Genomic DNA, 18,692 nt, shown 5'->3' with positions numbered 1-18,692 from the left:
CACCTTAATTTCCTGTGTAATGTGTATATTGGTAATCATATAAAAAAAATAAATCCGATGGCTTTGGAAAATTTAATATTGAAATTTTAAATAAACAATTGTTATCCAGATATAAAAATTCAAATATTTTAAATACCGAAAATACTTACATGGACCAAGCTTATGCCAGTTTATTTGACTATTTAACGGTCCCAAAACAAACATTTGTTTGGCACACTTTCATGGATGATGAATATTACTGCAATCAAGAACACTATTACTCCCTAAACGAAGATAGCTATTTTCATTCAGACAGCCCATTTTATTATTACTCAAAAAATTAAATAAAACTTATCCCCTTTTTCTGGTGGTTGGTTTATTTTCTCCCTTGATGAAATTTATATTTTAGATCCGACATTTTTTGCTGGTGTTGGTCTTTTCTCGTTGGGTGGTGTCATTGTGATGGATAAGGTCCTCTCAAAATAAAATATTAAAAACTAAATAAAAATTTTAAAGTTTCGATAAATTAAAAAAATTATGTTGTTTTTTATTTATTTTTTATTTTTTATTAAAAGTAATTTTTGCAGAATCTTCGTCGCTATTAATAATAATAATTGATTCCTGGTCAATGATAATTTGAGTATCTTTTAGTGTGAATTTTTTATTACCCTTTGGTAAAAGTTCTGATTCTAATTTGCAGGATGATTCACCATTGAGATAACTTCCACTTTTAACATTGGTCGAATTTCTGAGATCATTTTTATTTAATTTTTCAAGATGTCTTGATACTGTTAAAATACTATGCTCTGGCTTCAAGAGAGAAGACATTTTTTCTCCATTAAAGATGATAGAATCGGATCCGATGGTAATTTACGATAGGTTTGCATAACCAAATAGAAAAATATAATGAGGCAATTAAAAAAATTGGTAATGGTGAAAATCCATCAATAATGCCGGTAGAATATGAAAATAACACACAACAAAATATTATATCTGAAGAAAATAAATTATAAAAAGAGAAAAGAAAGACTTTTTTAAATTTTGGTAAAAATTTTATTTAATTTTTATTTTCTTCCCTTTGTTTTTCATTGGAATTTCCCTTTTTCAAATTAGGGAAATCCAAGTCTTGCAAATTAACATTAAATAAATCTTGAATATTTAGATTATAATTCATTCTTGGGTCTAAGTTACCTTCACAACAAGCATAGACATCCCCCATATAAAAAGAAGGAAGGGTTCCATCTTCATTTTTTTTTAAAGATTTAATTAAGTTAATATGTGCTTTTATGGCATCGGATAATTCTTCCAGTGCTTTTATATATTTTTGACGACATTCTTCTGTGCAACCTCCCATACAAAAAACATTACTCCAAAGAAAATCATCATCCGAAAGAAAGGAATCTAATGTATAATTGTGGCTGGGGTGGGGTTTTTTATTTGAGTCACCCATTTTATATAAATATTAATTTTTTTGTATATTTAAAATATAACAATAATAAAATATATAATAATTAAAATTTTAATTTAAAAAAAAATTAAAAATTTAAATTATTTTTATAAATTACAAAAAGGTGAACTATTTTTATCTCTTTATTTTTTTAAATTATTTTGTAAATTACAAAAAGGGTGAACTATTTTTATCCTTTTATTATTTTTTTTATTTTTTAAGTTTTGTGTATTATTAAGTATATATATTTTTTAAGTAGTAAATAAATTAAAATAAAATATATATTATTATTTTTTTTTGTATCAACAATGAAAGAATTTTTTATTAAACCATGTTTTTTATTTTTTTTATTTAAGGAGTAAATAAATTAAAAAAAAATATATATATTATTATTTTTTTTTGTATCAACAATGAAAGAATTTTTTATTAAACTATGTTTTTTATTTTTTTTTATTTCAAGAATACACTCTTCACACTATGTTGGAATTCTTGAACCTCAAACACAAACTTCAAAATATTCAAAATGAGCAATGGTTTGGAAATGGTGATTTAATGTGTGTTCGTCAAATAATTAATAATTGAAAATTTTGAAAGTAGTGGTGTTTATTTTATTTTTAAAAATATTGGTGGTGAAATGACCCTCTCTTACATTGGAAAGGGTGCTCGAAATTATATTAATGGCCTATATACGAGAGGTTATTACGAAATGGGGTTGAATGATTTAGGAAAATTTTTAACTTGTTTACCGAACTTTTTTTAATACATTCTATAAATAACTTGATCCATGATGAAAGTATCCTATAATCGTCACTTGTAGATGGTTTTAAATCTATATATTTCGAAAGAGTATTTTTTAAATAAACTGATGTAATTTGTGGACAAAATAGATCCAATGCTTTAAAAGCACATTCTATTGAACCGCGTGATACTAAATAATCCAATATGCTATATACCTCTTCATCGTTACCCTTTCAATCACCTTTGTTATTTGTTAAATAAATTTTCAAATACTCTATATCTGTTATTAAATTTGAAGGAATACACCCTGTATTGATTCTATTCTTTTTGAAAAAAGTAAATAACTTGGGTATTTTTTCGGCCTCGTTGCAGTTAAAGTTGATCATCATCTCGATCTCATGCATATATGGCGATGATTGGTCCGAGTATGTATAATAATTTAAATCAATTAATTTTTTTTGAAGCTCTATTGATTGAATATCAAATAATATTTGTTCTAAATAAACCTTTTTTGTTGGAGAACTGGAAGTTGGTATAGGTATATTATAATATTGATCACTTGATAATAAAATTTCTAAAAATAAGTCTGTTTCGAAATAACTTGATTCAAATGCTTTTTTAATTGATTTGTTTTTAAACCCTTCTATGAGATCATGGTTGTTATTATTTTGTTTTAAAAAGATGTCATCAAGTATTTGAATATTTCCACTCTATTATCTAGTTGATTAAGCCATTCACCCAAAAAATGATCCATGCATATGTATTCATTTGCCTCTAATTTGCACTTTAATAATGAAAACATTTTATTTTGCACCATCCACTTTAATGACACTATATCTTTAAATCTGTATCTATTACTACTGGTTATTTGTGATGGATCGTCATAGTTGACCCATTCGACTTCTTGAATAAAACCAAGTATAGTTTTAAACAAGTACGTATTATGAAAAACTTTATAAAATAACCTATCCATATTATTAGATAAAAATTAATGTTAATACTTTTTAAAATATTGCATTTTTAAAATTATTAAAAAAAAAAAAAATGAAATTTTAATCAAAAAATCTTTTAAAAAAATAAAAAAAAAAAAAAATTATAAAATATCTGTTTTGAAAAAAATAATTATTTATATTATTATTTATTTGAAATTGTGTTTGGAACTATTCTAATAGTCAATGAAAGTCTAATATCCCTTTCTATTTCTGTACCAACCCTTAAATCTGTGTCATTTTTATTTATAACATTCTCTGTGATTAAATCTGAAAATGACTCTTTAATACCATGGAAATAAGTTTTATAAGCATCTTGTGTAAAAATTAAAAGTGATCTTGGTTTTAAAAATATTTTTTGAATTGCTTCTTTTTTAATTTCTTTATAAAAATCCATTAAACCTATTTATGTATTTATTAGTATATAAACATTTGGGGTGCTATAAAAAAATTATATGCTGCAAAATTGGCAATTGCTTACATGTTGAATTTAAACTTAATATACAAACACAAGGATAAAACAATGGGCCATCAGTATGTGGAAATATACCTTCATTTACATTGTATTCATTTAAAAGAACATGATTTGCTTTAACTGGGAATATTGAATGTTCGTATATCTTATCACATATATTTGTTAACCAACTTGGTAAAGGTTCTTCAATCATACCACTTGAAACAGGTTGACCACCCCAATTTTGCAATCTTCTTCTCTTTAACTGGGTCCATTTATCTTTATTATCATCACTGTATATGTTCTTCAATAGTTCCTTTTCCTCATCAACACTAATAAAATCATCAATATAAAAAATTGATTCTATAGATCCATATTGATATTTCTTTAATCTATTAAAATTTTCTATATTGATTTCATTAAAATTAACTTTTTTAAAACTATTATTATTTTTACAATTATTATTACAACTACTATCACAATGATCACAATTATTATTGTTGTTATTATTAATTTTGTTTTGTTCTTCTGTTTTATCTATTTGTTGTTGTTGTTGTTGTTGTTGTTGTTGTTGTTTTTGTTGTTGTTTTTGCTGCTCTAATAGAATCTTTTTTTTTTCTTCAAGCATTAACTTTTTGAAATCTATCATTTTTTGTTGTTGTTATTTTTTGGAGGTAAATTTAATGAAAAAAATAAAAAAATTAATTAAAAAATTTCAAAATAAAAAAAAAAAAAAATCAAACAATAAAAAAATTTTTTTTCCTTTTTTTGAATTTTATTTGAAATTATTTGTTATTTTTATAACTATCCCCATTCTAAATTTAAATTTTGTTCAATACAATCATTTGATATCTTTTATTGTGTTTTTATAATATTTTTTTTTTTTTTTTTCAATTTTGTTTATAAATTTTAAAAAAAATATCTTTTTATAAATTTTTTTTATTTTATTTTGTGTGGCTTGTTGGAAGTGATCAAAAGAGTTTCAGAAACTATTTAAAAAACTGTGTAAATATTCATGAAAAAAATAACCGTAAAAATCCTCAAAGTAAATCTTAATCACACACAAATACACACAAAAAAAAATAATAGATACACACACACACAAAACACACATTTACTCTTTTTTATTTTATTTATTTTTTTTCATCACAAAGCCTTTGGACCAATTAATTAATTTTAAAAAAAAAAAAAAAAAAAAAAAAAAAAAAAAAAAAAGTAAATAGTGGGGTGGTAAATTTTTTTTTCCGCCTTACCCCAAAATAATAAAAAATTTTTATATTTAATCTAAATTTGGATTCAACTGCTGGGGGTTTTTTAAAAAATTTTATTTTTTAAATTATTTAAAAAAAAAAAAAAAAAAGATTTTTTCGATTTTCAAATAAGCAGGAAAAAAAAACAAATAAATTTTTTCCTTTTTTTTTTTTTTTTTTCTTTCTTTTTTTTTTTTTTTTTATAAAACAAAAATTATCATTTATTTAATCATTTAGAATTATTATTATTATATATACAATTTAGTTTTTGTTTATTTTGTGTATTTTTATTTTGTAAATTACAAAAAACTTTAGAAAAAAAAAAATCATATAATCAATTTTTTCGGGTTTTCCCCCAAAGTTTTTTTTTTTTTTTCAATTAATTATTCATAAAAACTAATCACTTTTTTTTTATAAATAAAAAAAATGAAGTTTTTTTATAAAATAATAACTTTATGGGTTATTATAGGAATTCTTTCAATTAACATTCATGCACAATTAGATAATCATTTTTCAGACCCAGTAGCTTATAAATATGGTGACAATTATCAATTTTCAATCGATGTAGTTGCAGAAATCGACGGTGTCCTTAGATATTTAGGATTTGGTGATTCTAATTATATTACTTTTCCAGTTCAAGATGCCAAAACAATTGTAGATACTGAAACTACCACACCAGAAACATATTTTTATCAATACGCACTAAACTCAGATATTCCATATGGTGCCACAAAAACAGAAGATTTCATTTATGTAGCTGGTATTGGTTCATTCTTTAAATTTGAATATGGAAAAGATGGTTCAAGCACCCTTGTTATTAACAATGGTAGATATACAATCCCAAGTGGCGGAGCTGTTTCATATGGAAAAATGGTTTTCATTTTAGGCTCTGAAATCAGTGTTAATGGTCAACCAGTTTTACTCATATATGATGAAGCTAAAGGTGGTGCATTCACTGATATCGATACTGATTTTGAAAGACTCGAATTACCAACAGGTATCGAGACAGTATATTCAATGTAAGTATCATATGATATAACACACTATTCACTATTTTTCACAATCATTAATTAATAACCTTTTTTTTCTTTATAAATAGTAAAATTGATTCAAGTAAAGGAGTTATTTTTATTGGTTGTGATAATTCAAAAGTTGTTATTTATGACATTGCTTCAAATTCTTTTATTGCAACCTACACTCCAACTGATGCAAATTTAAGAGTTGATGCAATGACCCTCGATACTCAAAGAACTATTTTATATTCATGCACATACACTCAAAACGGTGCTATTGCTGTTATTTCTATAAATTATGAAGATCCAACCGACCCAGTTTTAATTTCAAAAGTTTCAATCGAAGGTGAAGGTTGTGTTGCAGGTCAAGTCGATATGGAAGCAGGTCAAGTTTTCTTTATTACTGAAACCAGTGGTGGTACACAACTTATTGGTTTTAGCCCAGATGGTAGCAATCAAAATTCACTCACTAATCCAATCGATTCAGGTGGTCCAATTTCAATGTATGTAAATTCATCAAACTCTGAAATTATTCTCTTCTTTGAAGATGCTCTTTACACTTTAAATTATCAAAATACTTGCCCATTATCTTGCTCAAATCGTGGTAATTGTAATTATGGTGTTTGTGAATGTGCTCCACATTTTACTGGTGATGGTTGTGAATTAGGTAAGTTTTAATTATTGATCAGTTTTTTTTTAATTAAAAAAGCAGCAATGATATTAATTTAAAATTTTTATTTTGTAGCTCTTTGTGATACCGCAGAATTAAATAATTGTACATCCCCATCTAATGGTGTTTGTAATGATGGTAGTTGTTCATGTACTTCATCATTCAGTGGTTTAGATTGTAGTATTAAAATCTGTCCATATAATTGTAATCAACGTGGTACATGTCTTACTGGTAATTTTACTTGTGTTTGCGATGAAGGTTTTGAAGGTGAAGCATGTGAATCACAATCAAAATGCCCAGCACTTACATCAAGTAAAAGATGTGTTGCTCGTGCCGATTGCGGTTGGTGCGAAGTCGATGGTGTTTGTGTAGAAGGTGATAAATTCGGACCAAAAGAAGGTTTTTGTCGTACTTGGTTCTTTGACCAAGATGTTGAAATTGGTGTCATTGCCCTTGCTATTATTTTCATTTGCTGTATTGGTATTCTTTATATTATTGATATTGCTACAACCATTCCAATCGATATTAGACGTTCTAAAGATTACAAAGAAGAATACAAGAGTGGTCAACATCCAAAAGCCACCCACGAAGAAGCTTCTATTCTTTGGTGGAGAGATCAACGTTCACACAAGGCTTGGACTCTTATGGATCAATTCCAATTTATTGCATTAGTATCACATATTGGTGTCGTCTTCCCAGGACGTTTCATTTCATTCACAGAGTATTTAGATTGGTCAAATTTAGGTATTCCATTCCCACCAGCTATTAACCCACCACAAGTTTGGACTGGAGAAAGTACACCAACTCGTTCAATTCTTTCAATGGCCCAATATGAAAATAGTTTAGGTTCAGGTGATTTATATCTCCTTCCAAATATTCTCTTCTGGTTTGGTCTTTTATGTGCTGCTTTCTTGGTACCATTATTAATCACCCTTTTAGTTGTTTCATTTATCGAAAAACTCATTCATTGGAAAGAAGTTATCACCAATCGTCTTATTCATGTTACCATTCGTATTCTTTCATTTGGTTATATTGGTATTTTATTAGCAGCCTCATTTGCTATGGTCACCCCACTTAACGACTATAGAATTATCATTCCAGGTGCTATCATCTTCGTTCTCTATGGCATTGGTTTACCAGTTGCCATTTGGTTCCTTCTCAATGTCCCAGAAGCTCGTCTCCATCATCCAACCTTCAAACAACAATTCGGTTGTCTCTACGTCCACTTTAAACCAAAGACTGATCATCGTTTCGCTGTTTTCATGTTTATTAAACGTTTCATTATGGCTGTTATCGTTGGTATTCTTGCATTCAAACCATTATCCGCCCAACCATTAACCAATACCGATCTTGCTGTTCCAATTGTCCAAGTTATCGTTATCGATGCTGCTCTCATTGGTTATGCAGTCCTTCTTTTCATTCGTAAACCATTCTTTGACCACTATCAATTATGGTTAGAATATCTTTTAGCTGCCATCAATGTAGTTACCTGTTCACTTTCACTCACCCACATTAAATCACCATCAGCAGCTGGTGAGTTAATTGCCTGTCTTATTCAAGCCATCGCTTTAATTGCTGTTATTGCCTCATACATTATCTCTTGGTTACAAATGAGATCTAAATTCCTTAAAAAGATTCAAGGTTTCTTCTCATGTTGTAAAAAAGAAGACCAAACAATTGAAATGAAAGGCTAAATCAAATAAAATCAAAACAAAACAAAACAATTAAAATAAAATATAAAAAAAAATAAAAAATAAAAAATAAATATTTATTAAAAAAAAAAAAATCTATAAAAAAAACTATAACCAGTCTTTTTTTAGTTTACAAAATTAAAATTTATTTAATTGGTTTTTTTTTTTAGTGGATTGGGGTTTTAGGTTTATTTTGTATTTTGTTTTATATATGTATTAAATTTATTTAGGTTTTTATTAAATCTATGGGCAATGTTTTGGATCATTATAAATTTTACAGCCAGAGTCTATATAAAAAAGGATATTAGTAATTTAAATTACACATAAAATAAATATATTTATATCGATACTTACCAGTTGCAATCAAAATAACAATAATTATAATTAAAATAACGATGGTAACAATCATACATGTACTACCAGCATTCTGTTTAATAACTTCCATTTTAGAATTTGTATTTTTTAATCTTACTGTTGTTCTTTCTGTACCAATTTCGATATCATCTAAAATTTCGTTATGTGCTTCTAATTCATTGTTCATGGCATATGCTATATTTTTAGTTCTCATAATTGAGTTTGAAAGTAGGTCTAATGATTCATCTTGTTGTTTCATAATTTCTTTTTGATTATTATATAAAGCTGTATTGTCAAATTGTCTTGTTTGATCTGTTTCTCTTGGTTTTCCAAATTGTCCAAATGCTCTTCCATTATTATTATTACCACCTAATAATGCATTCCTAAATATTAATTTAAACATTAGTATTATGATTTTGAAAAACTTTTTATTAAAGTTATGCATACTTTGAATTTGTATTATTTATAGCAGAATCCAAAGTATTTGATAATTGATTTTTAATAGAAACTAAATTTTCAACTTTATTTTTTCTTCTTAATAATTCTTGTTCGGTTCTAAAAATATTTAAAAAAAATAATATATTAATATTATTGTTATATAATGTTTTGATTCTGATTATAAGTTTATGATTGTTGATGTGGTTCTTTATGATTGAAACATACATTCTCAAATTTCCATATGTTAAACTATCTTGTAATCTTGCAATTTCGGTTGATATATATACTAGGTTATTTCTTAATGCTGTAGGTGAGTTTCTTGGTGCAACACCAGGATTGTTTCTTTGTTGTAATGAGAATTCTTTAATATCTGCTGTTAATGTATTTAAAAGTTTAACTATATCTTCATGTTGGTTTATCCAATAATCTCCCATTTTAATTTATATGATTTAGTGATGTGCTATGTTTTATGATTATGATTATGATAATAATTATGATTGTGTTATTATTTACAAGATTAGGTTATTTAGTACTAAGATAAACACACCAAAGTTTATATAGGTTTATATGGGAAAAATAAATTTAAAAAATAAAAAATAAAAAATAAAAAAAAATAAAATTTAAAAAAAAAAAAAATAAAAAAAATAAAAATTAATTTTTTTTTAAATTATTGAGATAGTATATAAATATTTTTTTGCATTACCTTTAAATCACCTTTTTATAGTTTATTTATTATAAAATTTACTTTTTTTTTTTTTGGACCTTTTATACCAAAATTAAAATAATTATAATTAAATAATCAAATTTATAATTATAAATTAGAATGGTAATTGTAGAGATCAAGCACAAAAAAATTTATAAATATTAAATATTAATATTTATAAATTTGATTATTTTATTTATTGTTTATCTTTTTTAAATAACTTTTTCCCAAAAAAAAAAAATGAAAAGAAATTTGCCAATAAATTTCGTTGGTAAAATAAAATTTTATTTTTTTATTTTTTTTTTTTATTTTTTATTTTTTTTTATTTTTATATTTTTTTGGTTTCCTTCAAAGGTTGTATTAATACTTTAATAAATAAATATATTTAGTATTATATATAGATATAGATATAAAAGAAATGGATAAAATTAATTTACTAAAAACTTATCCAATTCAAATCAATAAAAACGGATTCGGTATTAAAGATAATCAAGTCGAAAATGAATTATTTACAGTAATTTTAATTAAAGATAGTCAATACGATAAAGATGTAGTTGAATATCTTGCCAAACTTTGGGATTGCCCATTCGATTATTTATTAGGTATATATATAAATTAAACAAAATACTATTAGTGCTCAATACTAAAATACTAATATTACAATTGCAGGTCGTTTAAGAAGCGAAGTCGGTCACAAGTTATTATATGGAGAAAAAAATATTAAAGAAGCTTGCAAATATTATGAACTTGCAGCAAAAGAAAACAAATCAGCAGAATCTAATTTTTCATTGGCAACTATTAAATTAAACACAATTCCAACAATCGAGGGATTTGATCAAACTGTAGCATTATTAAAATTAGCAGCAGAGTCACCAAACAAAATTAAAATTAACGAAGAAAAATCAATTGAAAATAAACTTGTACTCGAATCTCAATTAATGTTAGGTAATTTGTTTTATGATGGCCATGGCGGTAAAAAGAACATTGAAGAATCAATTAAATATTATAAAATGGCAGAAGAAAATGCATCCAATAATTATACACCAGCGTTTGCTAAATTGGCTTTAAATTATTGCAGAGGTTCAGAGGGTTTTGAAAAGAATAGAGAAAAGGGATTGACCATTTTAAGAAAGATTATCGAAGACGGTTCTGAAGATCCAGGTATTTTATACTCATATGGCGAGTCTTTATTTGATGACGATCAAAAAACTGCTATTGAATATATTAGAAAAGCAGCAAAGAAAGGATACCCAATTGCAAAGAGAAATTTACCAGAGTTTGAAAAGAAAATTCAAGTATCAAAAATAAAACAAATAACAAATAATGACGGTGTAACTACAACTGATGGTTATCAATTTAGTAAAAAGAAAAACTCGAACCCAAAGAAAATTAAAAAGAATAATTTATGTTAAATAATTACATTAATAAAATAAACATAATGTGTATTACTATAAAGCTATTTTTATTTATTTTATTTCATTAAATAATAAAATCATACAGTTTTATTTATAAAGTTTTTTTTTTATTGTTAATATCATTATTGTCATTTTTTGATTTGTAATTTTCTAATTGTGATATATAATATTGATAGTCTGAGATTTTGGTATCTAAATAGTCTATTAGTTGCTTTGGGTCAGTTGAATTATCGTTCAATATTGTTTGTTGAAGTTTATTGAAATCTGGTTCTTCTAATTTCATTATCTTTTTTATATTATCCTGCTCTTCTTCTTCTAATTTTCTTTTTAAAGCCATTTCCTTTTCTTCATCTTGTCTTTCTTTTTCTTCTGCTAGTATATTTGATAAAAATGGTGGAATATGTTTAATTGGTGAGTTTGTACTTTGTAATATATTTGAAAGTGGTTCAATTTTATTTTGTGTATCATTGGTTTGATTTTCTTCTTTTATATTATTATTAATGTTGTTATTACTATTGCTATTACTATTATTATTATTATTATTGTTATTGTTAATGGTATTTACTAATGATTGCCTTTTGTCGTATATTACTTTTAAATCATATGTTTGCATATTATAAGGTGAAGTTGCAAAACATAATAGTTCATGAATGAAATGTAATGTTTTATCAAATAAATATTTTGATAAAGTTTCATATACCTTTTCATCATGCACTATATTATACTTTTTGAGAATTTCTAAAACTAAGTCCTCTAGTATGTCGGTATCTGAAGTTTGTAATATGGATTGTAGTTCTCTTTTGATCCATGGTTTTAATTTCTTTTGCCATGTTTTGAAACTTGCACTAATTGAAATTGGATCTAAATAGAGTTTGAATGGTGGCACCATCGGAATTGCTTTTATGTTCTTTACATAAACACTCTTTCTAAAACTATGCTGTTCTGTAATGGACAGAGTTGGTAGAAATACCAGTCTGTTGTTATTGTTGAAATTGCTATTATAATTTTCATTATTATTATTATGACTATTATTAAATCTTCTGATATTGGCTTGTTGTTGATTGTAATTATTACTATTGGTGCTGTTAGTAGTGGTAGTTGTAATTGTAGTTGTTGTTTTATCTGGTTTGGATTTATTCTCGATTATATATCTTTGGTAGTCTGTATTTGATTTAACTTTGTATATAAATGAATGAAATATATTTTTACATAATGGGCATTTTTGATTTACTTCAGACCATTGCAAAATACACAGGAAACAAAACTGATCTATAAATTAATATTTTTTTTAAAAAAAAAAGTGTTAATATTATATTTCATAGTGAAATTACTAAATTTATATTTTGTTATACTTACGAAAACAAATATCCAAAAATGTTAGGTCATCAAATGGACCCAAGCAAATTGGACATGTCGAATCTTCACTTACCAATACAGGTTTTTCTTCCTCTTCCTCCTCTTCCTCCTCCAGTCTTTCATCTTCTTTTTTTTCAATATCTCCACTATTGCTACTAGTTTCGAAATCTCGTTCGTTTGTAACACCTTGATCTTTTTTTTGATTTATTGAATAGTAAAAATCTTCGTCATCATCTTCATTATAATAATAGTCATCATTCTGACTACTATTCATTATTAATAATAAATAATTGTAATGAGTTTATAAATAATATTGGTTTTAAATTTATAAAACTTTTACATTATGAATGAAATCTATTTATGAAAATATTAAAAATGAAAATAAAAAAAAATAAAAAAATAAAAAAATAAAAAAAATAAAAAAAAAAAAAAAAAAAAAAAAAAAAATAATAAAAATAAAAAAATAATAAATATAAATATAAATAAATAACTATATAGTTTATTATATTATTATTTTATATTATTTCTAATTATTTATTTTATAAAAAAAAAAAAAAAAAAAAAAAAAAAATTAGAAATAAAAAGATTTTTAAAAATTTTTTTTTTTCAGATTGTAAACTTTTTCTTTTTTTCTTTTTATTTTTTTTTGCTATAATAAAATGATAAATAATAATAACCATGATATTTTTTTAAATTTAATTTTTAGAAATAAATATTTAAGAAATATTATATTTAATCATTTACAGTTATATAAAGAAAATTATAAAAAAACATTCACTATAAAACAAGATTACCTAGATTTCAAATATAAAGATTATATAGTAGATTTAACAATAGATTTCAAAGAAGATCTGTCTATAGGCGAGCTTGGCAATTCTATTGAAGAGTTAGAATTTGGTCAAGAGTATTCGACAGATAGGGATCCAGAGTTTGAAAAAGGTGTTATTCCAGATAGTGTTCAATATTTATTTTTTCACCAAACCGCATTTAGCAAACATATTAAACCAGGAAGTATTCCATCAAGTGTCACTTATCTCAAGCTTTGGTCTGAGGATAACAGCCCTCTATTCTCAAATAAAGTAATTCCATCATCTGTAAAGGTTCTTATTTTGGGACCAAATTCTGATTTGGTGTTAAAGAAAGGTGACCTTCCCCCATATTTAGAAGAACTATCATTTCGAACCGAATATAGTCTAACAGGTCTTCTCCCGCCCTCTTTAAAGAATTTATCGGTTGGAAAAAATTTCAATAAAACCATATTACCAAATGATTTACCAGATGGTCTCCAATTTTTAGATTTAGGCACTGGTTTTGATCAAGAGCTCTTTGTTGGTTCATTGCCCCCCAGTTTGCTCACCCTTATACTATCAGGTCCATACAAATATCCCTTGTGTCCAGGTATAATTCCAGAATCTGTAAAAAAACTCGAATTTGAAAATTTTGATCAGGATCTAAAGCCATTTGATATACCAAATGGTGTCGAAGATCTTTGTTTAGGATGGAGCTTTGATAAACAACTAAAAAAAGGTGATTTGCCAGATAGTATCACATCTCTTTCATTTGGAGCTTCGTATAACCAGCCATTTATACCCGGCGAATCAATTCCGCGTAATGTAAAAACTCTTAAACTTGGTTATTATTTCGATCAAGTGCTTCAAATCAATGACATCCCATCCAGTGTCCACACATTGGAGTTTGATAATAGTTATAATAAAGTGCTGTTACCTGGTGTTATTCCGTCTTCAGTTACAAATTTAACAATTTTTGGTTCAAAATACGAACATTTAATTCTACCAAATGTAATTCCACCAAGTGTAACATTACTCAAATTCGGAAGATATTTTAATAGACCCATACCACATCAAGTAATTCCTTCAAGTGTGAAATCACTTTATTTCCAAGTTTTATTTAACCAGCCAATAGAGCCTGGCGTTATCCCATTTGGTGTCGAAAATATCTATTTTTGTGGTACCTTTAACCAACCACTAGCAGCCAATTCCTTCCCATCAAGTTTACAGAAAATAACAATAGGAACCTATTTTAACCAACCATTAAATAGTCTAGTTTTTCCTGACTCTGTAAAGCACCTAGAAATATATGGGTTTAACCAACCAATTTTAGAATCTCATTTACCTCCATTCCTCGAGACTTTGATTTTAGGTGAAGCTTTTGAACAAACTATTATTCCAGGAACTATACCACAATGCATTAAAAACATTACGTTTGAAAATAAAAATATGAAATGTTTAATATCAGAAAATGCAATACCAGATTCTGTTAATATTACATATCACAATTAATAGGTGTCCTTTATACAACAGTATTTAGTCAATATAAAAGATCAAATCTTCAAAATCAGAATTCACATTAAAATAGATAAAATTATATTTAAATAAATAACATCGTGTGATGATTACAAAGCAATTTATATTGTTAGGTACCAAGATCAAATAATTAAATAAAATAAAGTTTATATGAAATTGTTTATGTTTTATAAAATTCAAAGTTTTTATATTTTTTAAAATTTCTTTTTTTCATAAATTAAAATAATTGTTGATTATTAATTGTTGTTGGTTATTATTAGGTAATGATCCTTGTTCATTACACATCATAAGCGGAACCAAAATGCATAGTTTTTTTTTATTTTTATTTTCGATAATGCAAAATAAACAATGAAAAAATGAAAAAATGAAAAAAATATTTAAAATAATTTTTAAAAACAAAAAAAATAATGTTACCACCACCTCATGAATTAAAACATGGATTGAAACATCATGAATCGCCACCTAATCTATTACCAAACCAAGCAGATTTATTATCAGAGAATGATATACTTCCAGATGAGATTAACTGGGTTCATCAATGAAATAGATTCTATATTAAAAATATAATAAATTAATATAAAAGTTAATATATATTATTATACTTTAAAATTTAGTTTTATAAATATTTACTAATAATTGACATTTTATAATATAAATTTTTATCTTTTTAATAAATATATTTTATTATGAATAAAAAAAATATTTTTTTTTATACAAATCTAAATTTAGGAAATGATTTTCAATTCAAGATGGATATAAAAAATTAAACAAACACACATTTTTATATTATATTAATTTAAAAATTAAATAAATTATAACCCCAAACAAAAAAAAGAATTTAATAATTAAAAAATAAAATTATTTTAATTTTTTTTAAATTTTATTTTTTTGTAATAACAATGAAAAAAATAATTAAATTAAAAAAAAAAAAAGAAAATATACAACCCCTTTTAGAATATTTAAAATAAATAACAATAACTTTTTTTTATTATTTTTTCGTTTCGTTAATGTATATATGAAGTTCCTTTTAGGTAATTTTTCATAGCCTTTATCGGTATCGTATATTATCTTTGCGGCTTCTCTTAAACTTCATCAATTGCTCTGTAGCCAAGATCTTGATCATAAATTATCTCTTTTGGATCATAATGATAATCTTCATCAGTATCATAATTAATGTGATCTTTTTCTTTTTGGAACTCTTGATTATTAATTTTTTTTTTTTTACTATTATTGTTATTATTATTTTGATTACTATTTTTATTTTTAATAATTGAATTTATAAAAATGGAAACTACATCTTTACAAATAATTAAAAATAATCTTATGAGGTCTTCTATATGAACACCTATCATAAGAATGGAAAATAAAAATAAAATAAAAATTACTCCATAAATTGAATAATAAATTATATAATAAATGAACTTTATAATTGAGAACACTATATATGAAATGAGGGAAAGTAATAAAAAAGCTAAAAAATAGGTTATAATTTTTAAAATTAAAGCCACTATTTTTTGTTTCATTTCGATTATTATGAATATATAATGTAGTTATTTTAAATAAAAAAAATTTATTATTATTGAAGTTATTAATATTAAAATTTTATAAATGATTATTAAAAAAAAAAAATATCAATAATAATGAAAAAAAATAAATTAAAATTTTAAATAATAAAAAAAAAATATAAAAAATAACATGTTGTGTCAGTAGGGGTAACAAAAATTTATAAAAAATAAAAAATAAAAAATTAAAAAAAAATAAAAAATAAATTAAAAAACTAATGGGGGTCCGAACTTAAAAAAAAAAGTGTCATTGATCAAATATTATAGTTTCCATTTATAGTTTTAAAAAAAAAAAATTAATTTTAAAAAAAAGAATTTTTATAAATTAAAAAATAAATATTAAATAATAAATTGTTTTTTAAATTTAGATAAATGTTAAACCAGTTTATTGACTGAGCTATAATACTTTTAATTATTGAGTGTAAAACCATTTCGTATTGTTTTAAATATACAATAACAGATTTGATTGATTTTTTAATTTTTCCGAGTCTCTATCAGTAAGGCAGCTTCGAGAAAATTTGACGACATTTTTCTAATTTAAATATCAGCTCCTCCATCTCTTCTGAATACAGATCACTTTGCATATAATATTCACTATATTCACCAATACTATTTAAATTATAGTTATTATTACTATTTTTTAAACTGAATGTTGTAGGTTCTGGTGCTTCTGTTGTTGTATTGTTGTTACTTTTACTATAACTATTTTTTAAATTGAATGTTAATGCTACTGTTGTTGTGAATTATAGTTACTATTACTATCATTTAAACTGAATGATGATGATGATGATGATGAAGCTGCTGCTGCTGCAAGTCTGCAAAAGGAGTGGTATATAAAAAAAAGAAAACACCGGGAAGATATGATCAGTTTGTGGGGTAAAAAAAATTCGCCCAACGGGGGGCTCGAACCCCCGACCACAAGATTAAGAGTCTTGCGCTCTACCGACTGAGCTAGCCGGGCTTTTATACACAAAATTTACATACTACTGGTGTATCAACACTTTTTTATTATAGTTATTATTACCATATCTTTAACTATAATTAATTACCACTAATTACAACATCATTCATTTTTTTAATGATATTTATCACTTTTTATACAATTCATTTTATTTTTACACACTTTTGTTGATTTTTATATAATCTACATATATCACCACATACATCACCACATACACTTTCATTAACTGTTTTAAATAAATCCAAAATTTTCTTTGATTTTTTAAAACTTTTTTAAGTAGACGAAATCTAATTGAGATCTCACTAGTTGATCGGTGTATCTCTTTTATTTATTCATTCACAAACAAAATTTAAAAAAATTATAATAAAAATAATGGTGATGATAACTTGGATACTAATAATTGCATTATTCCACTACAAAATAATCAACATTCTGCTCAAAATCCATTTTATTCACTAAATACTCTTTAAAATACTTATCCAGAATACCTAAAATGTATTCCAAAATTTAATAAGTCTGGTCACCCAAATAACACTTTTAGCATACTAAAAAACCAGAACTATTAAAACAAAAATTACCATCCAAAATCATCATATAAATTAAACACAAATTTTCAAAAAAAATTTTTAAAAAATATTATTAATAATAATGAATAAATCCTTTTTTTTGAAACAAAAATTACACCACATCACAACATAACCAGTATAATCTAAAACTACACTGGTGCATCTAAGGTAAACAGAACCAAAGATAATACTACCACAACATTCACATATGATTTGACAAGAAATATTTTCCTAAAAAATCATCCAAACAAAACATTATTAAAATCAACATCGAAAAAGGAATATTAGAACCAAAATTCACAATTCCAGAACCATTTGGCTTACAACCAAATAGTATACCACTTTATGTTGATTTTAATGCAATGTTACTAACATTTTTACCATTAAACTAGATGATGAAATTATACCTTAAATTCATCATACCCTACCACTATTATCTAACCAAAAATTAAACCTACCACTTTATTTACCACCAATAAATGATTCATTCGAAAACGAATGTTCACATTTATTTATTACCACTTATTTTTCTTTTTTTTTTATTTTTCATTTTTCTTTTTTCTTTTTTTTTTTAAAACAATATATCATTTTATTCTAAATAAAAGATATATATGGCATCTGTACATATCCATAGTCAACCGAAAGGATTAACAAGACTCTACGCCAATGCACTAAAGTTATACCGAGCTGTATACGTGCTATTTAACTGGATAGAAGGTTTCCTTTGCAAGGAAACACTAACCCAAGGTTCTCCGTACAAGATGAAACTTATGCTATGCTAA

At 24.9% G+C, this 18,692-nt stretch overlaps 11 protein-coding genes across 11 annotated transcripts; 4 read left to right on the top strand and 7 right to left on the bottom strand.

The window, feature by feature from the left end:
* Nucleotides 1-537: 537 nt before the first annotated feature.
* DICPUDRAFT_158933 (uncharacterized protein) lies at nt 538-807 on the bottom strand (the record flags this gene model as incomplete). The annotated part of the gene is made up of 1 exon (XM_003293945.1): nt 538-807. One exon carries the CDS (start codon nt 805-807, stop codon nt 538-540), a length of 270 nt encoding a protein of 89 aa, XP_003293993.1.
* Nucleotides 808-1,036: 229 nt separating this feature from the next.
* DICPUDRAFT_42812 (uncharacterized protein) lies at nt 1,037-1,333 on the bottom strand (the record flags this gene model as incomplete). The annotated part of the gene is made up of 1 exon (XM_003293944.1): nt 1,037-1,333. One exon carries the CDS (start codon nt 1,331-1,333, stop codon nt 1,037-1,039), a length of 297 nt encoding a protein of 98 aa, XP_003293992.1.
* Nucleotides 1,334-2,912: 1,579 nt separating this feature from the next.
* On the bottom strand, nt 2,913-3,140 carry DICPUDRAFT_13859 (uncharacterized protein; the record flags this gene model as incomplete). The annotated part of the gene is made up of 1 exon (XM_003293943.1): nt 2,913-3,140. A coding segment is annotated over one exon (228 nt), but the record flags the coding sequence as incomplete, so codon positions are not given.
* Nucleotides 3,141-3,313: 173 nt separating this feature from the next.
* DICPUDRAFT_21733 (uncharacterized protein) lies at nt 3,314-3,968 on the bottom strand (the record flags this gene model as incomplete). Its single annotated transcript, XM_003293942.1, has 2 exons — nt 3,314-3,555; nt 3,635-3,968. Coding segments are annotated over 2 exons (576 nt in total), but the record flags the coding sequence as incomplete, so codon positions are not given.
* A 1,315-nt stretch (nt 3,969-5,283) lies between these two features.
* On the top strand, nt 5,284-8,234 carry DICPUDRAFT_158929 (uncharacterized protein; the record flags this gene model as incomplete). The annotated part of the gene is made up of 3 exons (XM_003293949.1): nt 5,284-5,876; nt 5,957-6,537; nt 6,616-8,234. 3 exons carry the CDS (start codon nt 5,284-5,286, stop codon nt 8,232-8,234), a joined length of 2,793 nt encoding a protein of 930 aa, XP_003293997.1.
* A 240-nt stretch (nt 8,235-8,474) lies between these two features.
* On the bottom strand, nt 8,475-9,457 carry DICPUDRAFT_42819 (uncharacterized protein; the record flags this gene model as incomplete). The annotated part of the gene is made up of 4 exons (XM_003293941.1): nt 8,475-8,518; nt 8,586-8,968; nt 9,033-9,140; nt 9,249-9,457. 4 exons carry the CDS (start codon nt 9,455-9,457, stop codon nt 8,475-8,477), a joined length of 744 nt encoding a protein of 247 aa, XP_003293989.1.
* Nucleotides 9,458-10,144: 687 nt separating this feature from the next.
* Nucleotides 10,145-11,138, top strand: DICPUDRAFT_158927 (uncharacterized protein; the record flags this gene model as incomplete). Its single annotated transcript, XM_003293948.1, has 2 exons — nt 10,145-10,328; nt 10,396-11,138. 2 exons carry the CDS (start codon nt 10,145-10,147, stop codon nt 11,136-11,138), a joined length of 927 nt encoding a protein of 308 aa, XP_003293996.1.
* A 94-nt stretch (nt 11,139-11,232) lies between these two features.
* Nucleotides 11,233-12,771, bottom strand: DICPUDRAFT_158926 (uncharacterized protein; the record flags this gene model as incomplete). Its single annotated transcript, XM_003293940.1, has 2 exons — nt 11,233-12,410; nt 12,498-12,771. 2 exons carry the CDS (start codon nt 12,769-12,771, stop codon nt 11,233-11,235), a joined length of 1,452 nt encoding a protein of 483 aa, XP_003293988.1.
* Nucleotides 12,772-13,156: 385 nt separating this feature from the next.
* Nucleotides 13,157-14,797, top strand: DICPUDRAFT_42820 (uncharacterized protein; the record flags this gene model as incomplete). Its single annotated transcript, XM_003293947.1, has 1 exon — nt 13,157-14,797. One exon carries the CDS (start codon nt 13,157-13,159, stop codon nt 14,795-14,797), a length of 1,641 nt encoding a protein of 546 aa, XP_003293995.1.
* A 1,106-nt stretch (nt 14,798-15,903) lies between these two features.
* DICPUDRAFT_84494 (uncharacterized protein) lies at nt 15,904-17,454 on the bottom strand (the record flags this gene model as incomplete). Its single annotated transcript, XM_003293939.1, has 3 exons — nt 15,904-16,166; nt 16,961-17,110; nt 17,433-17,454. 3 exons carry the CDS (start codon nt 17,452-17,454, stop codon nt 15,904-15,906), a joined length of 435 nt encoding a protein of 144 aa, XP_003293987.1.
* A 1,067-nt stretch (nt 17,455-18,521) lies between these two features.
* Nucleotides 18,522-18,692, top strand: DICPUDRAFT_158921 (uncharacterized protein; the record flags this gene model as incomplete). Its single annotated transcript, XM_003293946.1, has 1 exon — nt 18,522-18,692. The coding sequence occupies one exon, from the start codon at nt 18,522-18,524 to the stop codon at nt 18,690-18,692; it is 171 nt and encodes a 56-aa protein (XP_003293994.1).

The sequence above is a fragment of the Dictyostelium purpureum genome, assembly GCF_000190715.1.
Source record: "Dictyostelium purpureum unplaced genomic scaffold DICPUscaffold_489, whole genome shotgun sequence".
In the NCBI taxonomy this organism is placed as follows: Eukaryota; Evosea; class Eumycetozoa; order Dictyosteliales; family Dictyosteliaceae; genus Dictyostelium; species Dictyostelium purpureum.
This window is presented reverse-complemented; position numbering and strand designations above follow the sequence as displayed.